This window comes from Echinococcus granulosus (assembly GCF_000524195.1).
Source record: "Echinococcus granulosus chromosome Unknown EG_S00014, whole genome shotgun sequence".
NCBI lineage: Eukaryota > Metazoa > Platyhelminthes > Cestoda > Cyclophyllidea > Taeniidae > Echinococcus > Echinococcus granulosus.
In genome coordinates, this window is record NW_020170394.1 from 168,163 (window position 1) to 186,091 (window position 17,929).

The following is a 17,929-nucleotide window of genomic DNA, read 5'->3' on the forward strand; positions in this document are numbered from 1 at the left end:
TCTAAAATTTGCTGAAGCAACAGCGTCTGTGAGTGCGGAGGTGTTTAAAAAAACTACTTGGGCATGATACAAGCAGCCACCGCACCTGAATAATGCCTCCAACAAAAAGCACCTTGACGATCTGGCGGATAGTCTTGACAGTGCACAATTCCACGTTGGGTTGTATTATAATGATTAAGGAATACAGTGATAACCCAACTATTGTATGTAGTCTCGAGTGAAGTTATTTCAGCATGCTGAAATGCACAGAAGTTAATGCAGTTCTTGATTTCCTTCTGTCTATTTAAGCAGTAAAATGATTGGACTCGGTCGCCTTTCTACGTCCCTGGCACGAGGACTGACCGCTGCGTACCGTTGCCAGCACCATCTTGCGCTTAAACTGTCTACCGCTGCATCACCTTTCGTGTGTGTCTCAGAAGAGGTGCAGGAGGCGCTGGCGAATAGACGAGGAGTGGTGGCGCTAGAGAGCACTATATTAACTCACGGCCTTCCCGCCGACCGCGCCCACCGCCTAGGCGTGGACGTGGAGGCGGCAGTACGCACTCACGGGGCCGTGCCGGCCACTGTCGCTATCTTCGACGGATGCCTCCATGTCGGACTGGCCCGATCCGATCTTGATCGTCTTATCGACGCGGCTAGCCAGGGCAACGCCCGAAAGGCTGCCATTCGCGATCTGCCTTTCGCACTAACCTGCTCGGACCCCAGTCGCGTCTTCGGCACCACCGTCTCCTCCACCTCCTTTGCCGCCCATTTCGCTGGCATTCATGTGTTTGCCACTGGCGGCACTGGCGGCGTGCATCTCGGTGCAGAGGTCAGCATGGACGTCTCCTCGGATCTGCTGACTCTCGAGTCAATCCCTATTGCAGTTGTCTCCGCCGGTGTTAAGTCCATTCTCGACATTCCGAAAACACTTGAGGTGCTAGAATCAAGGGGTGTGACTGTAGCCAGTGTTGGAACAGACATCTTTCCTGCCTTCTTTACGAGGAACTCCGGTGTCACGTCACCTGGAAGAGTTGATAGCCCTGAAGAAGCTGCACGACTCTTTGCTACAAGCCTTGCTATACGACCTTCATCAGGAATGTTACTTGCCGTTCCGATCCCCGAGCACATGCAAGCTGTCGGTGAAACAGTAGCCAGAGCAATTGAGAAGGCTCATAAGGAGGCTGAGCAGGCTAACATTACTGGCTCCAATGTAACACCTTTCATGCTAGAAAGAGTTAGACAGCTTACCGATGATGCGTCTCTGGAGGCAAATATTCGTCTCGTCCTCAATAATGCCAAATTTGCTGCCCAGACCGCCGTCAACCTCGCCGTTCACATGAACGCACTCAGTGGCAGAAATGCACCTGTTGGAAACCCAGAAATTGTAGTTGTTGGTGGCTCCAATGTGGACATGACAGTCAAGTTGCGACCTGAGAAACTAAAAACTACGAAGGACATTTACCCTCCTGCAAGTTATTTGGGAACAGTTGAGGTTCTCGGGGGTGGTGGAGTTGGAAGAAATGTCGCTGATGCGGTGGGGAGACTCTCTTCGTCACACATTTTCCTAACGGCTGTCTCGAATGATGCTGATGGTCAAAGCCTACTTTATAGCCGGCCCTTTATTTCATGGAAAACGGCTCCTATTTTGGAATTTTCTCCACATACAGCAAAATATATAGGAGTGCTGAATTCAACTGGTGAGTTATTGTTTGGAGTTGCAGATATGGACATTCACAAACTGGTGACTCCAGCATTCGTTGAAAGTGAACTCAAAAAGCTGGCACTATCTCACATTAAGGTTATCTGCGCCGACGGAAATGTGGACACGAATACTCTAAAAGTGCTCATCAATATCGCCAAGTTCCACAAGGTTCCATTCTGGTACGAGCCAACAGACCTACATAAGTGTACCAAAATTATTGATGCAATAACTCGGAACCAGCCGATTGATGCGATTTCCCCAAATCTAACTGAGCTCAAAGGTATTTACCTGAAGGTCACCAACAAGCAGTTGCAAATCAATCCCAGCTCCCATCAATCCCTGGTGGAATGTGCCGGTATGATACGTCGAGATTTGATCCCTCTGGCTGCCAACTGGTTTGTAAAAATGGGAAAAGACGGTGTGGTGCTCGTCAATCAAGCAGAAGCGTACCATTTTACATCCCCAGTTGTAAACCAGGCATCCATAGCAAGTGTTTCGGGTGCAGGTGACACTTCTGTAGGTGTTATACTTTATCTTCGATACATGAAAAAGTGGTCGTGGAAGAGAGCCGTCCTGGGAGGATTGAAAGCTGCAGAGCTCTCATTAGCATGCAAAAATCCCGTGCCAGATGCACTTAAGCCGGAACTTTTTGATAATGAAGGAAACTTGAATTTCTGGGCAAAGAAGATTCAAGTGAATGCTTTGTGATGTTGTACACCGACAATCTTTACATTTCTATATAAATGGAATTAAAATTTAGTTAATCTAGGTGCATTTTATGCTATTCTTTAGATTAGGCGTTAATACAACTTTCGTGTGAATAAAACGGGAACACGAATAAGAAACAATCCACAAGATCAAATAAATAAGGTTCACACAAAGCACTCCAACTCTTCCTCAGAGTCGTAATAAGCCAACTTGGCATGAAAGGGCATGCGCTACTTACGTAGGTGGGGTCTGCTCGGAAATTCGACTCGCTGCGACTAAATTGCTTCCTCCAGTAAATACATAATCCCGCAAAATGTCAAATCACTGTACGAAACTTTTGAGCATCGCTTCCGACCGTGGCGGTCATCATGAAGTGGTCGGGGGCTTAAGAATCAATCGCGAACCAGGAACCATAATAGTGAAAGCCATTTGCATAGGAGAAGGCATTTGATTCCTTCTTCACTGATGCATCTCTGCAATTCCGGTGTATCCAAAGCTTTTTGTACTGTATCAGGGAATGGAAATGCATTGAAATCATGCTGTTCAAGATTGGACAATGCTCTATAACGGCAGGAAATCGGCCTAACGACAGAGCCATTTAGTAAAAAACAGGATTTAAAATAGTTTAATGGGGCAAATTTTTCGAATCTATTCCTCCTATCCGCATTGTTCCCATTTCAGTTCTTCCCAGCCATGCATTCTTGACCCATTTTGCTGACAGAGAGGTGGAGGAGGTATCGCTTGTTCACTTAAGCAAACTCTTTATGTAGGTACTGTAGATAGCTCCATATTGGACTTGTCCAAAAAATCCCAATTTTGGTGTCGTTCCAGGTGTTAATATCACTGTTGCAAAACACGGGGTTAGGGTAATTGCCAAAGGTAGGTGACATTTCGCACCTATTAGGAGTCTTAACAGATTCATACGTCTGCTCTAGATGCCCTACCTACGCTTAAGTTTAATGTTCCGACATCAAAATCAAGGTGACTGTGCTTTTGGAACAGGTTGATTTTCCGCCATCACCAACGAAGTGTCCCAAGTCTTCACTAAGGTCGTAGCAAACCAATGAAGAATGCATCACATATCAGTATAGTGTGATGGTGCATGGGCCGGAGGTCATGCTGCAGAGTGGAAGAGCAACCTATCGTCGCGTAGCAGAGTGCACTTCTATCAAAATGTAGAACCATTATAGTTATTGCGCTAAATGCTTATAGACACAAGGTTCATCTGAAGTTAAATACAAGCTTCCAAACTTAGTATCAAGAAACGGCTGTGCAACATTTGCGCCCATTGTGGCGATTGCAAATCAGGTTTGAGTGCATGTTTAAACATGGGGACATTTTAATCTCCACAGATTGTACACGGCCCCTTGTCTATGTCCTCATCCGTTCCAAGTAGTCTTCCTGCTCCTGCTCAATGTATTATCATCCACATTGCATTGGGCCATTACAACCCCATGAGGGGCTCGGGGCACTACACTAAAAAACAACTTACGAAATGCAAAATGAAACATAACAAGCAACTTTCGGAAATTTTTGAATACATTTCATAGCACCCGAGGGCAGGATGCCACCCACGAAGGTACCAATGACGGTTTGTCAGAATTACGTACAGTGGTACTGGGGGAAACATCTATTAACGACGTATGCAAAGATAATAGACCAATACAAACAAACGTTTGGATTATAGGCCGTTAATTATAAGGTTATGAGGGTCAAACATATTATTGTAAAGACGAATAGAATTAAAAAGTGCCTTGCTTAAGGTTTTAAACTTACGATTAATTCCGCATTAAGCAAATAATTTAAAAAAACTTGCGTAACGTTTTTCAGTTATTACACTTCAAAATTACGTAAAAAAGTCACCTTTTTGCACTAAACACGGAGCAAATAAAATCAAAGCAAAATTGCAGTCTTTAGCCCTAACTGTCAGCCAATAATTTCAAGATAATTGTTTAAATTCTCCGGCTGCTCGTGCGTGTGGCGGACTTCTGGACACTTCGCGTGATGTCCCATATTCGCAAGTATTCAGTTTGTGTTGGTCCGGAGCGAGGTTATCGACGAACGAAGAATGTCAAGCGTGTGAAGCCATCAAACTCCAATGGTGTAGGTCCGCGTTTATAAAGGCTTAACTTTGCTATAGCACTCTGGGAAACAATCGAAGTTTATACGGAGCCTCGTTCGTGAAATTGTTGGATTCGCTCCATTTGAGAGACGTGCTTTGGAGTTACTGAAAAACGACAGGGAGAAGCGTGCCTTGAAGTTCCTTAAGACCCGAATTGGCGGACATCGGCGTGGAAAAAAGAAGAGGGAAGAGCTCATGAGTGTGGTGAAGAGTCTTCGTCATAAGTAATTTTTGAAGATAAATCGTTAATGGTTGCAGTACGGTAGACTTGTTTGGTATTTCGTAGCGGTTTGGGGTTTCGTCATGTTTTGTTGGGTTGGTCGTATTTGATGTAAATGAGAGGGATAGTTCCTTCTACTGTCTTCGCTTTCGACATCCCATGTGCGTGCCTATCTGCATCGCATACAGGTTCATTAATCTTTGGGAGGTGGAACAGGTGTTATGTGGCCATGCTTGGAGGGCAACAACCTAATGGAACCTTTTTTGCGGTTGTGGTGGCGAATCAATGAATACGTCACTGTGTTACCCCCGTGCCTATGCTTAACGTGTGCGCTTCCGAGTAGGTTTTTCTATAGTGGGACTTGGGGAGGTCAGTCCTCAGCGGCTTGTGTACTTGAGGAGCGCTCGAGGCCTGGCTTCGAGTACCGGGGCTTGGTGGCACTTAGCGTGTGGATTCCTTCCGTAGTACATGAGGCTCGGTCGCGTCACCGCCAGGTCGTCTCGGCGCTGGGTGTTGGGTGGCTTTGGGATTGGTTACACATTCATAGGCATGTGTGGGGTGCCCGATGCTTGTTTACAAAGGGAGCTTCAATACTGGGGGCTCGTGTCGTATGCGTGCTTGGGTTATAGAGCGGGGGTCCGAGCTCGTGTCGGATCTTAGTCTTTACAGAGTGGGAAGCATTAAGGATGCCTTAGCGTGCAGGGATGTCACGGCAATCTTGACTCAGTTCCTATCCCGATGTGGATAGGATAGATTGACTTGGGGGGTGTGCCGGAGTAGTTGACTGTTGCGCGAGTTTTGTTAGAGCCCGACAGATCTGATATCAGAATTGTGATAACGTGGCCAGGTGGCGTCAGCATACGCGTTTAAGCACAATAGACCAGTAGCTTCTTCGTTTATTTGGGCTAGAATAAAAAAAACACGTAAAGTCCAAGTAAATATTCGCTCAAATTTAATTTGAGTGGTAACACGGTGATGATATCACACCCCACATTCGGTTATTCGCATTTTGGTATCGTATTGTTAGTCTTGAACGTTAATTAAGTGAGGGTTCATGAAGGCCCGCGGCTGAATCATTGTCCCATTGACACTAGACACGGCTTCAGTAAAGATTCTGTGGCTGTTTTTATAATCACATTCTATCCTAAACTAGGAAACTGTATGCATTGCTTTATGTGACCGATTCTTTGCAGTCACGCCCAAGTCTAATTTGACTATTATGTGCTATCAAAAAATTGTTTATTGACGGATGCTTATTGTTTAACCTTGATACTTTATTATGATTCTAGCTAACCAAAAATAATTCTTTCTTTGCTGTGTTTGTTTACAATGGTCTAGAACGGTACATTGACCCGCCCATTGTCCCTTGGAATGGGCGAATACGTGACCCTTTCTTGGCTAAAAAAAGACAATACGAACTGCATGTCAGATCTTTTAGCTAATCCTTTTCTGATTGGATCGACACTACTGCCTACGTGCATTCTGCGCCACATCCTGGCTTGGGGTTGCACGTTAGGGGCGCGCAACCCTAAACCATTGTTATTCACTAGAAATTAGGATTTATCCCATTTTTTCTAACTAATTTTTGAGACAATCTAAGCTCCATGTTTGCCATATTTCACTTCACTGTGTTTCATGTTTGTTGTTCCAAATCCATGCAGTGATATGGACACATTCTTCAAAATGAGACTTATTGGGGCAATAGCCCGCAATAAACCAGTAGAACTATCTGGAATGTGAATTGACGAAGATAGACCCAATCGCAGGCTTACCAGTCTCAAGAGATCTTCCTGCGCCATCAGATACAGACTCCTCTCATCGATGTTATCATTGCATTTAAAAAAAACACCATAGGAAGGTGGATTTAGCGGCGGAATGGAGGACCTAGGACTGATTTAGAAGTTCACTTTAAGGGATCCATTGTCTATGTTCTTCACGATGCGATCTGTGTGTTTATACATTACATGTTTTCGGTTACTAGATATTCGTGATCGAGTAGTCGGTCTCTAAAGTTTTAGTGTACAATAAGATATCAATAGAAAGGCTTTGCTTCATTTGTTTGTAGGGCTTACTTGAGCAAGCAAACCCAAGTATACTTTCTACCCGTCTGTGATTTATTTCAGTTCAGAACGATTGGGAAATTAAAAGGCGAGATAAATTGTCAGTCCTGCAAAAACGTGTCTTGAAAAATATGCAAACCTTTTCCTGCAACTGTGGTGGGATTGCGCAGCTGCTACAATTGTATTGAGACCGTCGCACCTAACCTAAGGCAAGCCTCTGAACTCATGCATTGATAGGTTGATAATAAAGCAATTGCGATTGTACCTGAAGGAAGGATCGCAGGCGGCAAAATCGCAAAACGCCTCAAGAATTGTATTGCGTGGACCGATAAGCCGTAGGCGGGGGATGCGAATGTTCCCTCTTCCGGGAGATGGAGCGGAAAAAGGCCAATTGATTCCTTCTAGGGAAAGGTAACTAAGATTTTCATCAATGATATCTTTACTCGCCTTCACAAGTAATAATTATTCTAGTTTAAATTACTCGCTTTCCAGCTTTTCCACGTTAGTCTTTAGAAATGACTACGGTAGTTTATGCCTTTGGTTTTGGAAGCTAAGTTCAGGAGTCAAATATGCTTGGGCCTCCAGGCATTTGCCTAAGTTTTAAATAAGTAAATGTGCCCATTGGCCGGTGTCAGGCTGAATATGGACGTGAATTTGTTTCTTTCCAGCAATACAAAACGCTTTAAGAGAATCGGGAAAGTAAAGGAATGGGATAATTGGGTGTGTTCCATAAGAACTTTTCGAATGCTTGAGGAAAATTCGCCTCCTCGGAGTATCAATGTCACGATAATCAAGACGAATCACATGATTGCCTCACATGTTACTGATTCGGCATCACACCTACTTTATTTCACCAACAGATGCCCTGAAACATTGGTATTAAGTCGAAAAACTCATGAGCATCAAGTTTGTGCTTCAGCGCCTGCATTATGCTCAAAAAACTTTGTAAAAATCTGCCAAACTAGTTACAGTGGATGTCAAATACAGGTCAGCAAACTGTTGAGACTGAGCACTGTGGGGAGAATAGATACACGAAGCGATTAAAATAGGTGATTTGCCAGCAAACCACTGGGTGGACCAACTGCATACTGCATTTTCCAGCCTGTTAAGAGCAAATCCTGGCGCATTATCCAGAGTACCTTTCGTGATCGTATCACATCTGAACCTCCGGGCTTTATCCTGCCAGTCGGTGTCAAACACGTTTCATCATGGTGACAACAATGAGTGAGTTTTTAAGGCGCACATCGTACCGCGTCTTGTGTGAGGTCGAACTAAGACCATGCATCCTAAATACACTGGCCTATTGGCACCTGGACCATATAAAAGAGCACGAATGGACAAAGATGTCTAGATGACTTTAATGCACAAAAGAGAAACCTTATAAACATGTATGTGGGTAATGTTCCAAGTTGGAACACTGACGGAAAAAGCAATATGACTTCTAAAACAATAACCCAGTAAACTGAGGTCCATAAACACATTATGTGTAATGAGACGGAAAACTCGAGCAGGAGATGCCACCTTCCACACGTTATTTAGCTAAAAAATCAATCATGGACCAAAATGCGTAATACACAATAGTCTACATCTAGGGAATCCAGAGACCTACAAGTGATTTGTTTATGCTACAGTTTGAAAATATTTTAAGCGGTATTCTGTTCCTTGGTCTACGCTAAACACAAAACCCATCACTTATTTACACCTTTATCAAGGAGGCAGCATGGACGAATGAACATATATATTCCCTTTTTTTAAGGGATGAGTTCTGTAATATAATCGTCCATTGAAATGCGAATAGGATGAAATTGCAAGCGTGATGGAATGAGTAAAGTTCAGTGATTGTCTGACGGGCATCAAAATGGGGTGATAATTAAAGGGCTGTCAGACAGGGTAAGATTGCAGGCCTACTGAGTAAGACAAGGTAGCTGAGAGGAAATTTACTGTGAGAGAGCCGTGAAAGTAAGACGAATAAGTGTGAATAATGAGAGTAGAGTGTGTACGTGTGTGAACACCTACAAGGGCACGCGAATATCATTGATGCCACCAAAGCTACTTTTATTGCTACTTAGCATAACGGAGAAGCGAGGACGGCGCGAGCGAGCACCCTGAATCAGTCGGATTTCCTCTAGCGCATCCAACTCCTCCTCATCCTTCTGCTCATTCTGCTGTTGCTCCGTCGTGCGGTCTGCCAGGTTTAGCAGGCCTTCCTGGGCGCCTGTAGCCGCAACCTCATGTGATGAGCCCACGATACGCAGTTTCGAGTGCTCTTCCTCTAGCGTGAAGATATGCATGGTGTTGGTACTACCGCTGGTAGCCACAGAGCCCGTTACTACAATGATGCGATCGCCGCCCTTCACGAGGCCCGTAATGCGCGAGTGCTCGATGGCTGCGTTAATCCGATTGTCTATGTCCAATGCCCAATCGTCTTCGCTCTTTCCTATACGTATTCGTTTGTTTTTGTCCAGCACGGAGAAAAAGGAAATGCAAATGAAACTTGACAACGTAAAGGAAACTCAATCCCTTAGGCTAATTACGAAAAATTCCCTTGTCAGGAGTGTATAAAAAAACCTCCTTTTAGGAAAAAGTCTTACATAACACAACCTAAAGTAAACAACCCACAGACTAAAGCACACTTTTCCGACCTACCAGAACTATTTCGGGTTAAAAAGCAAAGAAATTGGTTACTAATTATGTCGGTGCCCTAAAATAATCACATCTTTTGCTTTTTAGAGGGTCGTAATTGGTTCTACGAAAGGATTTTCTAGTGCAATTAATCAGATTTTGGGATTTCAAATTAAAGTACCCGTGTAAACGTAGCTATGGAGACCGCGATAGGCAAGACAATGACGTGCCACTGACACATCGAGGGTGATGGCGATCACGGAACACGGTGGCCGCAACATCGCAATTGATGTAGCTGATCTATAGAAACGAGGGTATGTAAAAGATAATAGGCGATTGCATTATTTACTTGTAGACAAATAGTCAAAATATTTCGCGAGCATTCAGACCTTAGTTTTAAACAAGTCAAGTATAGAGTAGACAAGCAGATTTTTAGCAAAAAGGACTTACAACCCTGATTTAAAATAATTTTAATATTTCACTACAATAGTACCACAGGAGTGTGATTTATGGTATTGGACAAACACATTCTTCGAAACCTTAAAGGCGCAATGACTAAGAGTGTTAAAATTGAATGAGCTTATGTTGAGCAGACATAAGATTGACTCACGCGCCAGTAGTCGTAATTACGAAAATAGCAGTTGCATTGCAGCTAGCAGCGGCCTCAGCAGCCGAGGCACCAGTAACGCTACGAATATCAAAGGAGCCTTGCTCCATTTGCAGTCGGCATTGCTTCAACTCCTCGCGAGTCTCAAAGTGAAAGACCGCGCGTTCTGCCTCACGGCATATCTGCAGAGGGCAAAGCAACGTGAGACACCTCTTCACCTACCAATCCAGACACTTACATTGTCGACAACGTGGACGGAATCCAGTGCATACATGCCCCACGAAGTCTCCATGGTCAGAACGAGGCCGTCTGCTCCATCTAGAACAGCGTTTGCAATATCCGATGATTCGGCTCGTGTAGGTCTTGGTTTTGAAACCATAGATTCCAACAACTGCTCGATAATAAAAACCGGTTTCTCTGCGATATTGCAATGAGCAACTATGTACTTTTGTAACTTGAATATTTTCTCAGGAGTGTATTGCATGGCCAAGTCACTGCGACGTATGACAAGACCGTCAGAAGCCGCAATCAAATCGTGAAGACTAGAACCAAATTTTATTAAAAAAAATTACTTTTTAATCGTCACCCGTGTTTCTAATTTGGCAAATACTTTTGTTGAGCCAGGCAAATGATTGCGTGCTAGGTGAATCATTATGCTGTCTTCAGCAAAACTAGTAAAAACATAATCGACCTACAAATTATAAAAAGTTAAAACCCACTTCGCACTCAGCCGCGAATTTTAAGTCATTAATGTAATTTAACTGCACCGATTCCTGATACAAACGATCCCTTGGCAAAGTTACGCGTTTATAGCTTCCAATTATACCTAAAAAAATACAAAATGATCTGTACGAGGTACCTCCCTCTTCTACCATGCAATTAACACCATCCAGGCCCACATCCTTCACAATGAGCGACACTTGCCCATCATCAAGATAAACCTTATCGCCCTTGCGCAGACAGTTAATAAGCTGAGGGAAATATTTCGTATTTATAAAAATCATTTCGGGTGTGCATTGAAATTTGTAATGGTCATCCAGAGTCAGCGTTACACGAGCACCCTCTTTCAAATTCGCTTCATAAGAATGACCCTAAACAAAATACTTGAAAATGTTCAAAAAATACCCCTTCAAAAATCCCGGTCCGTACAGGTGCGGCTGTCATATCCATTGCAATGCCCAGAAGACGAGCATAGCCCGATTCCTTCTCAATTTCTCGAGCGTATTGTATAACCTCTTTACAAATATCCCGAGGGGTCATACTAAGATTAATCAGCATTATGTTCATCCCAGCGTCCATCATTTTTAGAATTCCTTCTTTTGTCTTCCACGATTTACCAAGGGTGCACACAATAGAGGTTTGTCGCACATTGTCTGCAACCTGATCGATATCTAGGTTGCATGTGTATTGCAGATGTGATATTTGTCTAGGTGCCGTAAAAAGATCATTAAAGGCATTGTGTCTTTCACCTATCCCTGTTTCAGAATGAGTTTGCAGGGTGGTGGCAGAAAAATTCATCCTCACCAATTCGGAGGAAAAAGTGAAGTAGGCGGTCGTCCTTCAAAAGTCCATCTTTTGTATTAAGTAAAAGCACCAGTACTAAAGCACAAACTCAGAATAATTGGCATTAATACTATATGTTTTGCAAAAATATTAATTTTTTTAATATCAAAAGCAAAGTTTAACAGGAAAATTGCTATGCTTATTTATTACAAGGGTTTGTGTTGGGTTGATACAAGCCCAAATGCAATGCTTACCTAACTGTCCGTAATGTATCAGTGTTACCGCAGTTGAGCTGATATCGCCGCCCATAGTTTCTATTAGGCTTCCATGTACTATACATCCTCAAGCCTAGATGTACTAACATAAGTTGGTGTTTAACCCCCCGTACTGGTATAAGAGCCACTTTGGTTCTTCGCCGTGTAAGCTGGCCTCCGGGCCATGGTAATAACCTCTAGCCCTGCTGTATGTCGAAAATATACATTCTGCCTAAGTACTGTGTTTTATTTAGTCTTTAAGGAAGTTTTGGGGCTCCCCAATACCTCTTACCATCTGAATTACTACTTCTAATTTTAATTGTCATCGAGGTTTCACCTACACGTGACACATACAATCCTAGTTTTGAATTTCATGATTAACGATTTGGATAAAGATGCTGATAAATATCATCGGACTTTTGTGACTACTCATCCGATCAGTTTTTAAATTAAGGAACGTTCCCAAACGACCATGTACTATAAAAGAAGAAACGTTTCTAGACGAATTGGCACATTTGGACAAAGCGATTAAGGCACGCTGTTCGAGCTCTTTTTGAGTAGATCGTTACATATGCCAGTATATTTCCTCACTGATCACAAGGTTCATGATTGTACTCGGGCTTGATTTCAAAACCACTCCTGCTAAACCCCGTGCTATACATAATGTACGCATCTTCCCCGCGCTGCCCAAGATGAAGGAGGAAACGTCCGGGGGTCAACCTTACAGACAATCACGTTTATTTTGGCAACAAAGCATGATTTAGGAGCGCGAACCGGCTCAAAACGATTGTACAGGTCACGGCATGATTAAATCAGATGACTGCATTGAAAACCGCAAGAGGAATCCGGTTGGCGAACGATTGCGCCCAGCCATAAGCAGTCCATACACACTATGACATATGGACCGGGACACGGGGTAGGAGGAAGAGGAAGACGCTCCAACTGCCCCGACTTGACATAAAAATACCCTAGGAAATTCAAATTTAAACGGGAAGGTGTTAAGGAAGACCAAGTGCTAGACTTTTGAAGTGCCCAAAAACTAAATGAGGCAGGTTTTAATACCATTTCCGTATTGTATCTCATTAGAGGTAGTCAACAACCAACAGCTGCTTGATGTTGTTTCGAAAAATAGTCCCGCCTCAATCCGCGCCGAATGAGAGGAACCAATGAGGTACTTGCGGCCCGATGGCATCACTCAGGCGATTGATACATCAAGGAAAGTAGATAAATCCAAATCAATGTAGCTGAGGCAAGCATAACCGTGACTCCTGACGGTCAGGGTTGCGTCGGTGTCTTAAAAAATAAAGCAAAACTAGGTCTTCGACTCGAATGGACCTAGCAGGCTGCAAATCACATGAAAGGACTAGCGCCACACAATAATACGACACTGTGACTGTTACTCCAAGCCTGGGAACCGTATAAATTATGCGGCTAGAAGCCGTGAACTTCCAGTCTCTAATCAATCAGTATCTTGCAGCACTTGGACGGTAACACAGTGGACTTCGCGTAACAGACGACAAATTAATTATTATTAACCAAATTAGTTACTGACCAGTAGCAATTAATTATGAATTGAGTTACTTATTCAGTGCAAAAGCAATTAATAAAAACCGGGTATAGATCAATCACAGAATCCACATGCAGGAAGGAGCATGTGAGTGAAGGAGGCGAGGAATGATCCACTAAAGGGGTGGAAGCATGTCGTTAACACCGCCATAGACGCTGTTACCATGGCTCAGCATCACGGAGTAGCGCGGCCCAGCACCGGACACCTGTTGCGCCCTAATCGCGCCAACCGTGGAGGGAAAGGGAAAGGCAGTGGAGGTGTTTCCTATCGACCAGGGGCTTTCCACTTGCGACAGCTCATGGGAGGAACCGACAATGCGGAGTTTTGAGTGCTCCCCCTCAAGCGTGAAGATGTGGATGGTGTTGGTGCTGCCACTGGTGCCCACCGAGCCTGTCACCACGATGATGCGATCGCCGCCTTTCACCAGACCCGTGAGCCGCGTGTGCTTGATGGCAGCGTTAATCCGATTGTCAACGTCCTCACACCATTCGGCCACACGCTCACCTACCAATCACAAGTGTGCTCTGTAGCCCATTCGTATTGCCTGGTACCTCGGAAATTACGTCCTACTTCCAAACGTGCATGTAATTTACATGGAAAGTGGTGCTTTTTACCAAAAGTTTGAAGTGGTTTCTGCTCGTTGCCCAACAGATAAGAAAGGGCGCGAACGAGAGTGTCCAGTCTTGATTTCATTTACGCATTAGTGAAATAAGGGTGCATTACTAACACAGCCTGCATCTAAAGTGACAAGTGTAAAAATAATGCGAACGAAGAGGTGACACTTACGCCACTTACGATGTGAACTTTGCACGTTAAGATGGCTAGATGTTTTAGAAATACAGTAGACAAAAATAAACACTAGGCATTGTAAGGTGATTCATGTTCCTAAAAAATTTCTAAATAAAAATCGAAGGAAAATTTTTCCTTGTTACTTCCACCGTGATGAAAAATCCCGTGTTTTGGAGTATATAATGGCAAGTTTACTGGGCAATAAGCAGGTTAGTGTGCAAAACAAACAGAAGTAGTACTTTTCGACGGTAGATTTATACGCCGAGCGTCGCCGCCTTTACTCAACGCAGTCAGGCGGTTGATGCGCCCTGACGCGTCGGCGCGCCACCTTGTGCAAGCGTAGGTTGAATACGCGAAAAACTCCAATACCGCACAATCTACCCAGTCATCTAATTCGCACACGTCATTCACTGGCTTTAGCGTTGAAAAGCGAAATTACTTAAGCTGGAAGTAGGGGACCCAATAAACTGGAAAATACACCCAAATTTACTGCTTAACCTTAAAAGATGCATCGGGTGGGATTCTGTGCCGGGGCCTGGCGATTCGTCAAGACGCACGGCACGGAGGGCTTCTCGCACTTAAGCCGTAGACATAGTCGAGTGTGAGGGGCCACAACCAGACGTTTAACACATACTAATCCTGATTGGCTATTTCTTACGCCTTCTAGATATAAACAATCAAGTGTCACTTGAATGAAAAAAGAGCACTGCGAACGCCCAGGTCCCATGATTTTTTCATAGCTCTTTTATCCATAGCGATTGATTCTTTTTGCAAAACAACTCTGACACTAGGATTTGATTTTGCAGATTAAAAATACTTTGAACGCCATTCGTTTTGTGAGGAGATTGACTTTACCTTTTGAATGAATACTGGGTCTAGGCCACCCGATGCAGTGAGATTAAGGCGTAGCTACGCCAAAACAAAAGTGGCATTGTTACAGAGGGGCTCGAAAACACAAAACAATTAGTAAAGTTCACAGGAATCCCAAAATCAGGACAATATGAGAAGTTGTTTTTAATAATTTTAGTGGCGCCACACAGGATTCAGTGCAAATTCGTGGCACTTAAATCGAGTGTGCAGAAAAATTGGCATTGTGAGGAGCAAGAAGTTTGACCATGAACCGACGAATTACCCTCCAATTACACAAACTCCTAATGGTCCCCGGATAAAAATAAGGTATTTAGAAATAATGAGGTAGTTTTAAAGCGGCTTGACTGTTTGTTTGTGGAAAGGACATACGCTTCACAAGAAAATATTCCACTATCTAATAAATAGCCACAAATGCTTGAGAATATCTGCGGACACTTGAGTCCCAACTCCAATTTTATTTATAAATAACATTTCTTTTATGTGCCGCATAATTTTTGATAGATAAATTAACTCAACTCTCACCAGTATAGAGAAACGGGTGGAGGCCTCGATAAGCCAAACAATGATGGGCCACTGCGATATCAACCGTAATTGCAATCACGATACAGGAGGGTCTTGACATTGCAATGGACATTGCCGAACTAGAAACAGAGAAAAATGCAACAATAAACCGTATAGTAAAGAAAATACCGGTATAATTAAAGATTACTTCACTGAACAGAGTACAGTTCAGATGATATAAGAAACGTATAGTTTACGCATTATTTTCTAACAAAGAAGCTTACGCTCCGGTTGTGGTTATAACGAATATCGCAGATGCACCGCAACTGTCGGCTGCCTCCACGGCAGAAGCGCCGGTGACATTCTTGATCGCCTCATTGACTTGGCCACGCAGCAATCGGCAATAGTTCAGTTCAGCCCGAGATATCTCGTAACAAATTGCACGCTCAGCTTCACGACAAACCTTAAAGTAGATGATAGGATTAACTCGTCCTAACATAAAACCAAATTTTGCTTGAAAAGACCCAGAACTTACGTTATCAACAACGCTGACAGTATCGAACGGATACATACCCCAAGAGGTTTCGACTGTTAACAAAAGGCCATCAACTCCATCAAGCACTGCATTTGCAATATCCGAGGCCTCGGCACGTGTCGGTCTCGGTTTGGAAATCATTGATTCGGCCAACTGCCCTGTTACATAGACAGGTTTATCAGCCACATTACAATGACCAACAATGTATTTCTGAATCTTGAATATGTTCTCCGGCGTATAATACATAGCCAGACCACTACGGCAAATCAAAATGCCATCAGAGACAGCTATAAGCTCCCGAAGACTAAATTTTACGATGAAAGCGATTATTCCCTACTTTTTAACCGACTCCCGAGTTTCTATTTTAGTAAATACCTTTGCTGTTTTTGGAAGGATGCGCCGGGCTTCCTCAATCACGCTACCACTGTCCACAAACTTTGTTAAAACGAAGTCAGCCTAGAAAAATAGCACAATTAGCATTCGCTTACGCCACATTCAGCAGCAAACTCAAGATCCTTCATATAAGTTGAGTAAAGAATCTCCTGATTGAGTCTGTTTGGCGGAACCGTAACACACTTAAAACTCCCAAGCAGACCTATGACTAGGCAAATTCTATAATACCTAGCTACCTCCTTCCTCCACTATGCAGTTGATGCAGTCGAAACCAATATTTCTAACCACGAGAGTGACTTGGCCCTCGTCCAGATAAATGCGATCCCCCTTACGAAGGTAATGAATTAGTTTGGGAAAGAATTGGGTATCAATGAATATTAAATCCTCCGTGCAACAGAATTTGTACTCCTCATCTAAAGTCAATGTAATGCGACTTCCTTCCTCTATTCTGGCTTCATATGAAAGTCCCTTAATGGAGAGTTACATATTCATTCTTAACAAACTTCCTTAAATGTTCCTGTTCGAACTGGCGCCCCAGTTACGTCAATCGTGATCCCTATGAGACGCTCATAGTTGTGTGATTCTTCGAGCTCGCGGATGCACTTCACAACATCCTTGCAAACATCTCTGGTTACCATGCTTAGGTTGATAACTAAAATATTCATTCCGGCACCAATCATTTTAGCAAGCTGATCCTTCGATGCCCACGATTTCCCTAATACAATTATTTTGCATAATCGCACAAACCTAATGTACACCCAACTGACGTCTGCCGAATATTGTTTGCCACCTGATCAATATCCAGTTGGGACATATAACTTAAGTGGGAATTTGGCTTTGCAGGCATCACGTAGATATTTTGGTTATTGTTCATGGTATCTGTACAATAATCAAACCCGTCTTCAAAGCCTACTTTTACCGTTATAAACGTCGCACCGCTAAAGGCCAAAGCCCCCAACGCAAACAAAGTCAGCGCTATATCTTCGCGTGGTGTGAACAAAGCACTTGAAGGTCAATAAGGCAAACTAAGTAGAGCGAATTATCATTTGATTTAAGTGTGTTTTTTAGGAAATGGAAAGATTAGTTGCAAATTTAAAAGCTTTTACAATTAGAATGGCACCAAATGACTAGTATTTTTTGGAGTCCTGTAATGACTAAAATATTTAATCCAAAACTAGTCTAGCGACACTGCCTTTTTAGAAGACAGGTTGACACTCTGAGAGAACCATTAACTTAATACCAATTCTAGACTATATAAATAATTCTCCCATGGTAGCCTAGAATATTAGGTCTTTAAAGAATCCTAAAGGTCGTAATACTTTAGGTTTTAGCATTCCGATAAAAATGTGGTTGATTTCACCAGACCGCCTCTGTTTGGGTTTATTTGAAATATTTTTAGACAGGTTTGTTAACGGCAATTCTTTTAAATCGAACGCACATTTTGATATCAAGAGGTGATGATTATGTCGGGCTGGACGAACAAGAAAAAAACCA

General features: G+C 43.2%; 5 protein-coding genes across 5 annotated transcripts; 2 read left to right on the forward strand and 3 right to left on the reverse strand. All coding sequences in view use genetic code 11, as the record gives it.

Annotated features, from left to right (window-relative positions):
• Nucleotides 1-295: 295 nt before the first annotated feature.
• Nucleotides 296-2,392, forward strand: EGR_02891 (Pseudouridine-metabolizing bifunctional protein; the record flags this gene model as incomplete). The annotated part of the gene is made up of 1 exon (XM_024492140.1): nt 296-2,392. The coding sequence occupies one exon, from the start codon at nt 296-298 to the stop codon at nt 2,390-2,392; it is 2,097 nt and encodes a 698-aa protein (XP_024353335.1).
• A 392-nt stretch (nt 2,393-2,784) lies between these two features.
• Nucleotides 2,785-3,940, reverse strand: EGR_02892 (hypothetical protein; the record flags this gene model as incomplete). The annotated part of the gene is made up of 2 exons (XM_024492141.1): nt 2,785-2,974; nt 3,885-3,940. 2 exons carry the CDS (start codon nt 3,938-3,940, stop codon nt 2,785-2,787), a joined length of 246 nt encoding a protein of 81 aa, XP_024353336.1.
• A 456-nt stretch (nt 3,941-4,396) lies between these two features.
• On the forward strand, nt 4,397-4,742 carry EGR_02893 (60S ribosomal protein L36; the record flags this gene model as incomplete). The annotated part of the gene is made up of 2 exons (XM_024492142.1): nt 4,397-4,495; nt 4,533-4,742. The coding sequence occupies 2 exons, from the start codon at nt 4,397-4,399 to the stop codon at nt 4,740-4,742; spliced, it is 309 nt and encodes a 102-aa protein (XP_024353337.1).
• Nucleotides 4,743-8,806: 4,064 nt separating this feature from the next.
• Nucleotides 8,807-11,541, reverse strand: EGR_02894 (Pyruvate kinase isozymes R/L; the record flags this gene model as incomplete). The annotated part of the gene is made up of 8 exons (XM_024492143.1): nt 8,807-9,231; nt 9,598-9,716; nt 10,027-10,205; nt 10,262-10,565; nt 10,596-10,714; nt 10,743-10,849; nt 10,883-11,114; nt 11,149-11,541. 8 exons carry the CDS (start codon nt 11,539-11,541, stop codon nt 8,807-8,809), a joined length of 1,878 nt encoding a protein of 625 aa, XP_024353338.1.
• Nucleotides 11,542-12,587: 1,046 nt separating this feature from the next.
• On the reverse strand, nt 12,588-17,282 carry EGR_02895 (Pyruvate kinase isozymes R/L; the record flags this gene model as incomplete). Its single annotated transcript, XM_024492144.1, has 11 exons — nt 12,588-12,748; nt 12,843-12,974; nt 13,510-13,851; nt 15,529-15,647; nt 15,792-15,970; nt 16,043-16,346; nt 16,380-16,498; nt 16,531-16,643; nt 16,672-16,903; nt 16,939-17,150; nt 17,183-17,282. The coding sequence occupies 11 exons, from the start codon at nt 17,280-17,282 to the stop codon at nt 12,588-12,590; spliced, it is 2,013 nt and encodes a 670-aa protein (XP_024353339.1).
• Between the last annotated feature and the right edge of the window lie 647 nt (nt 17,283-17,929).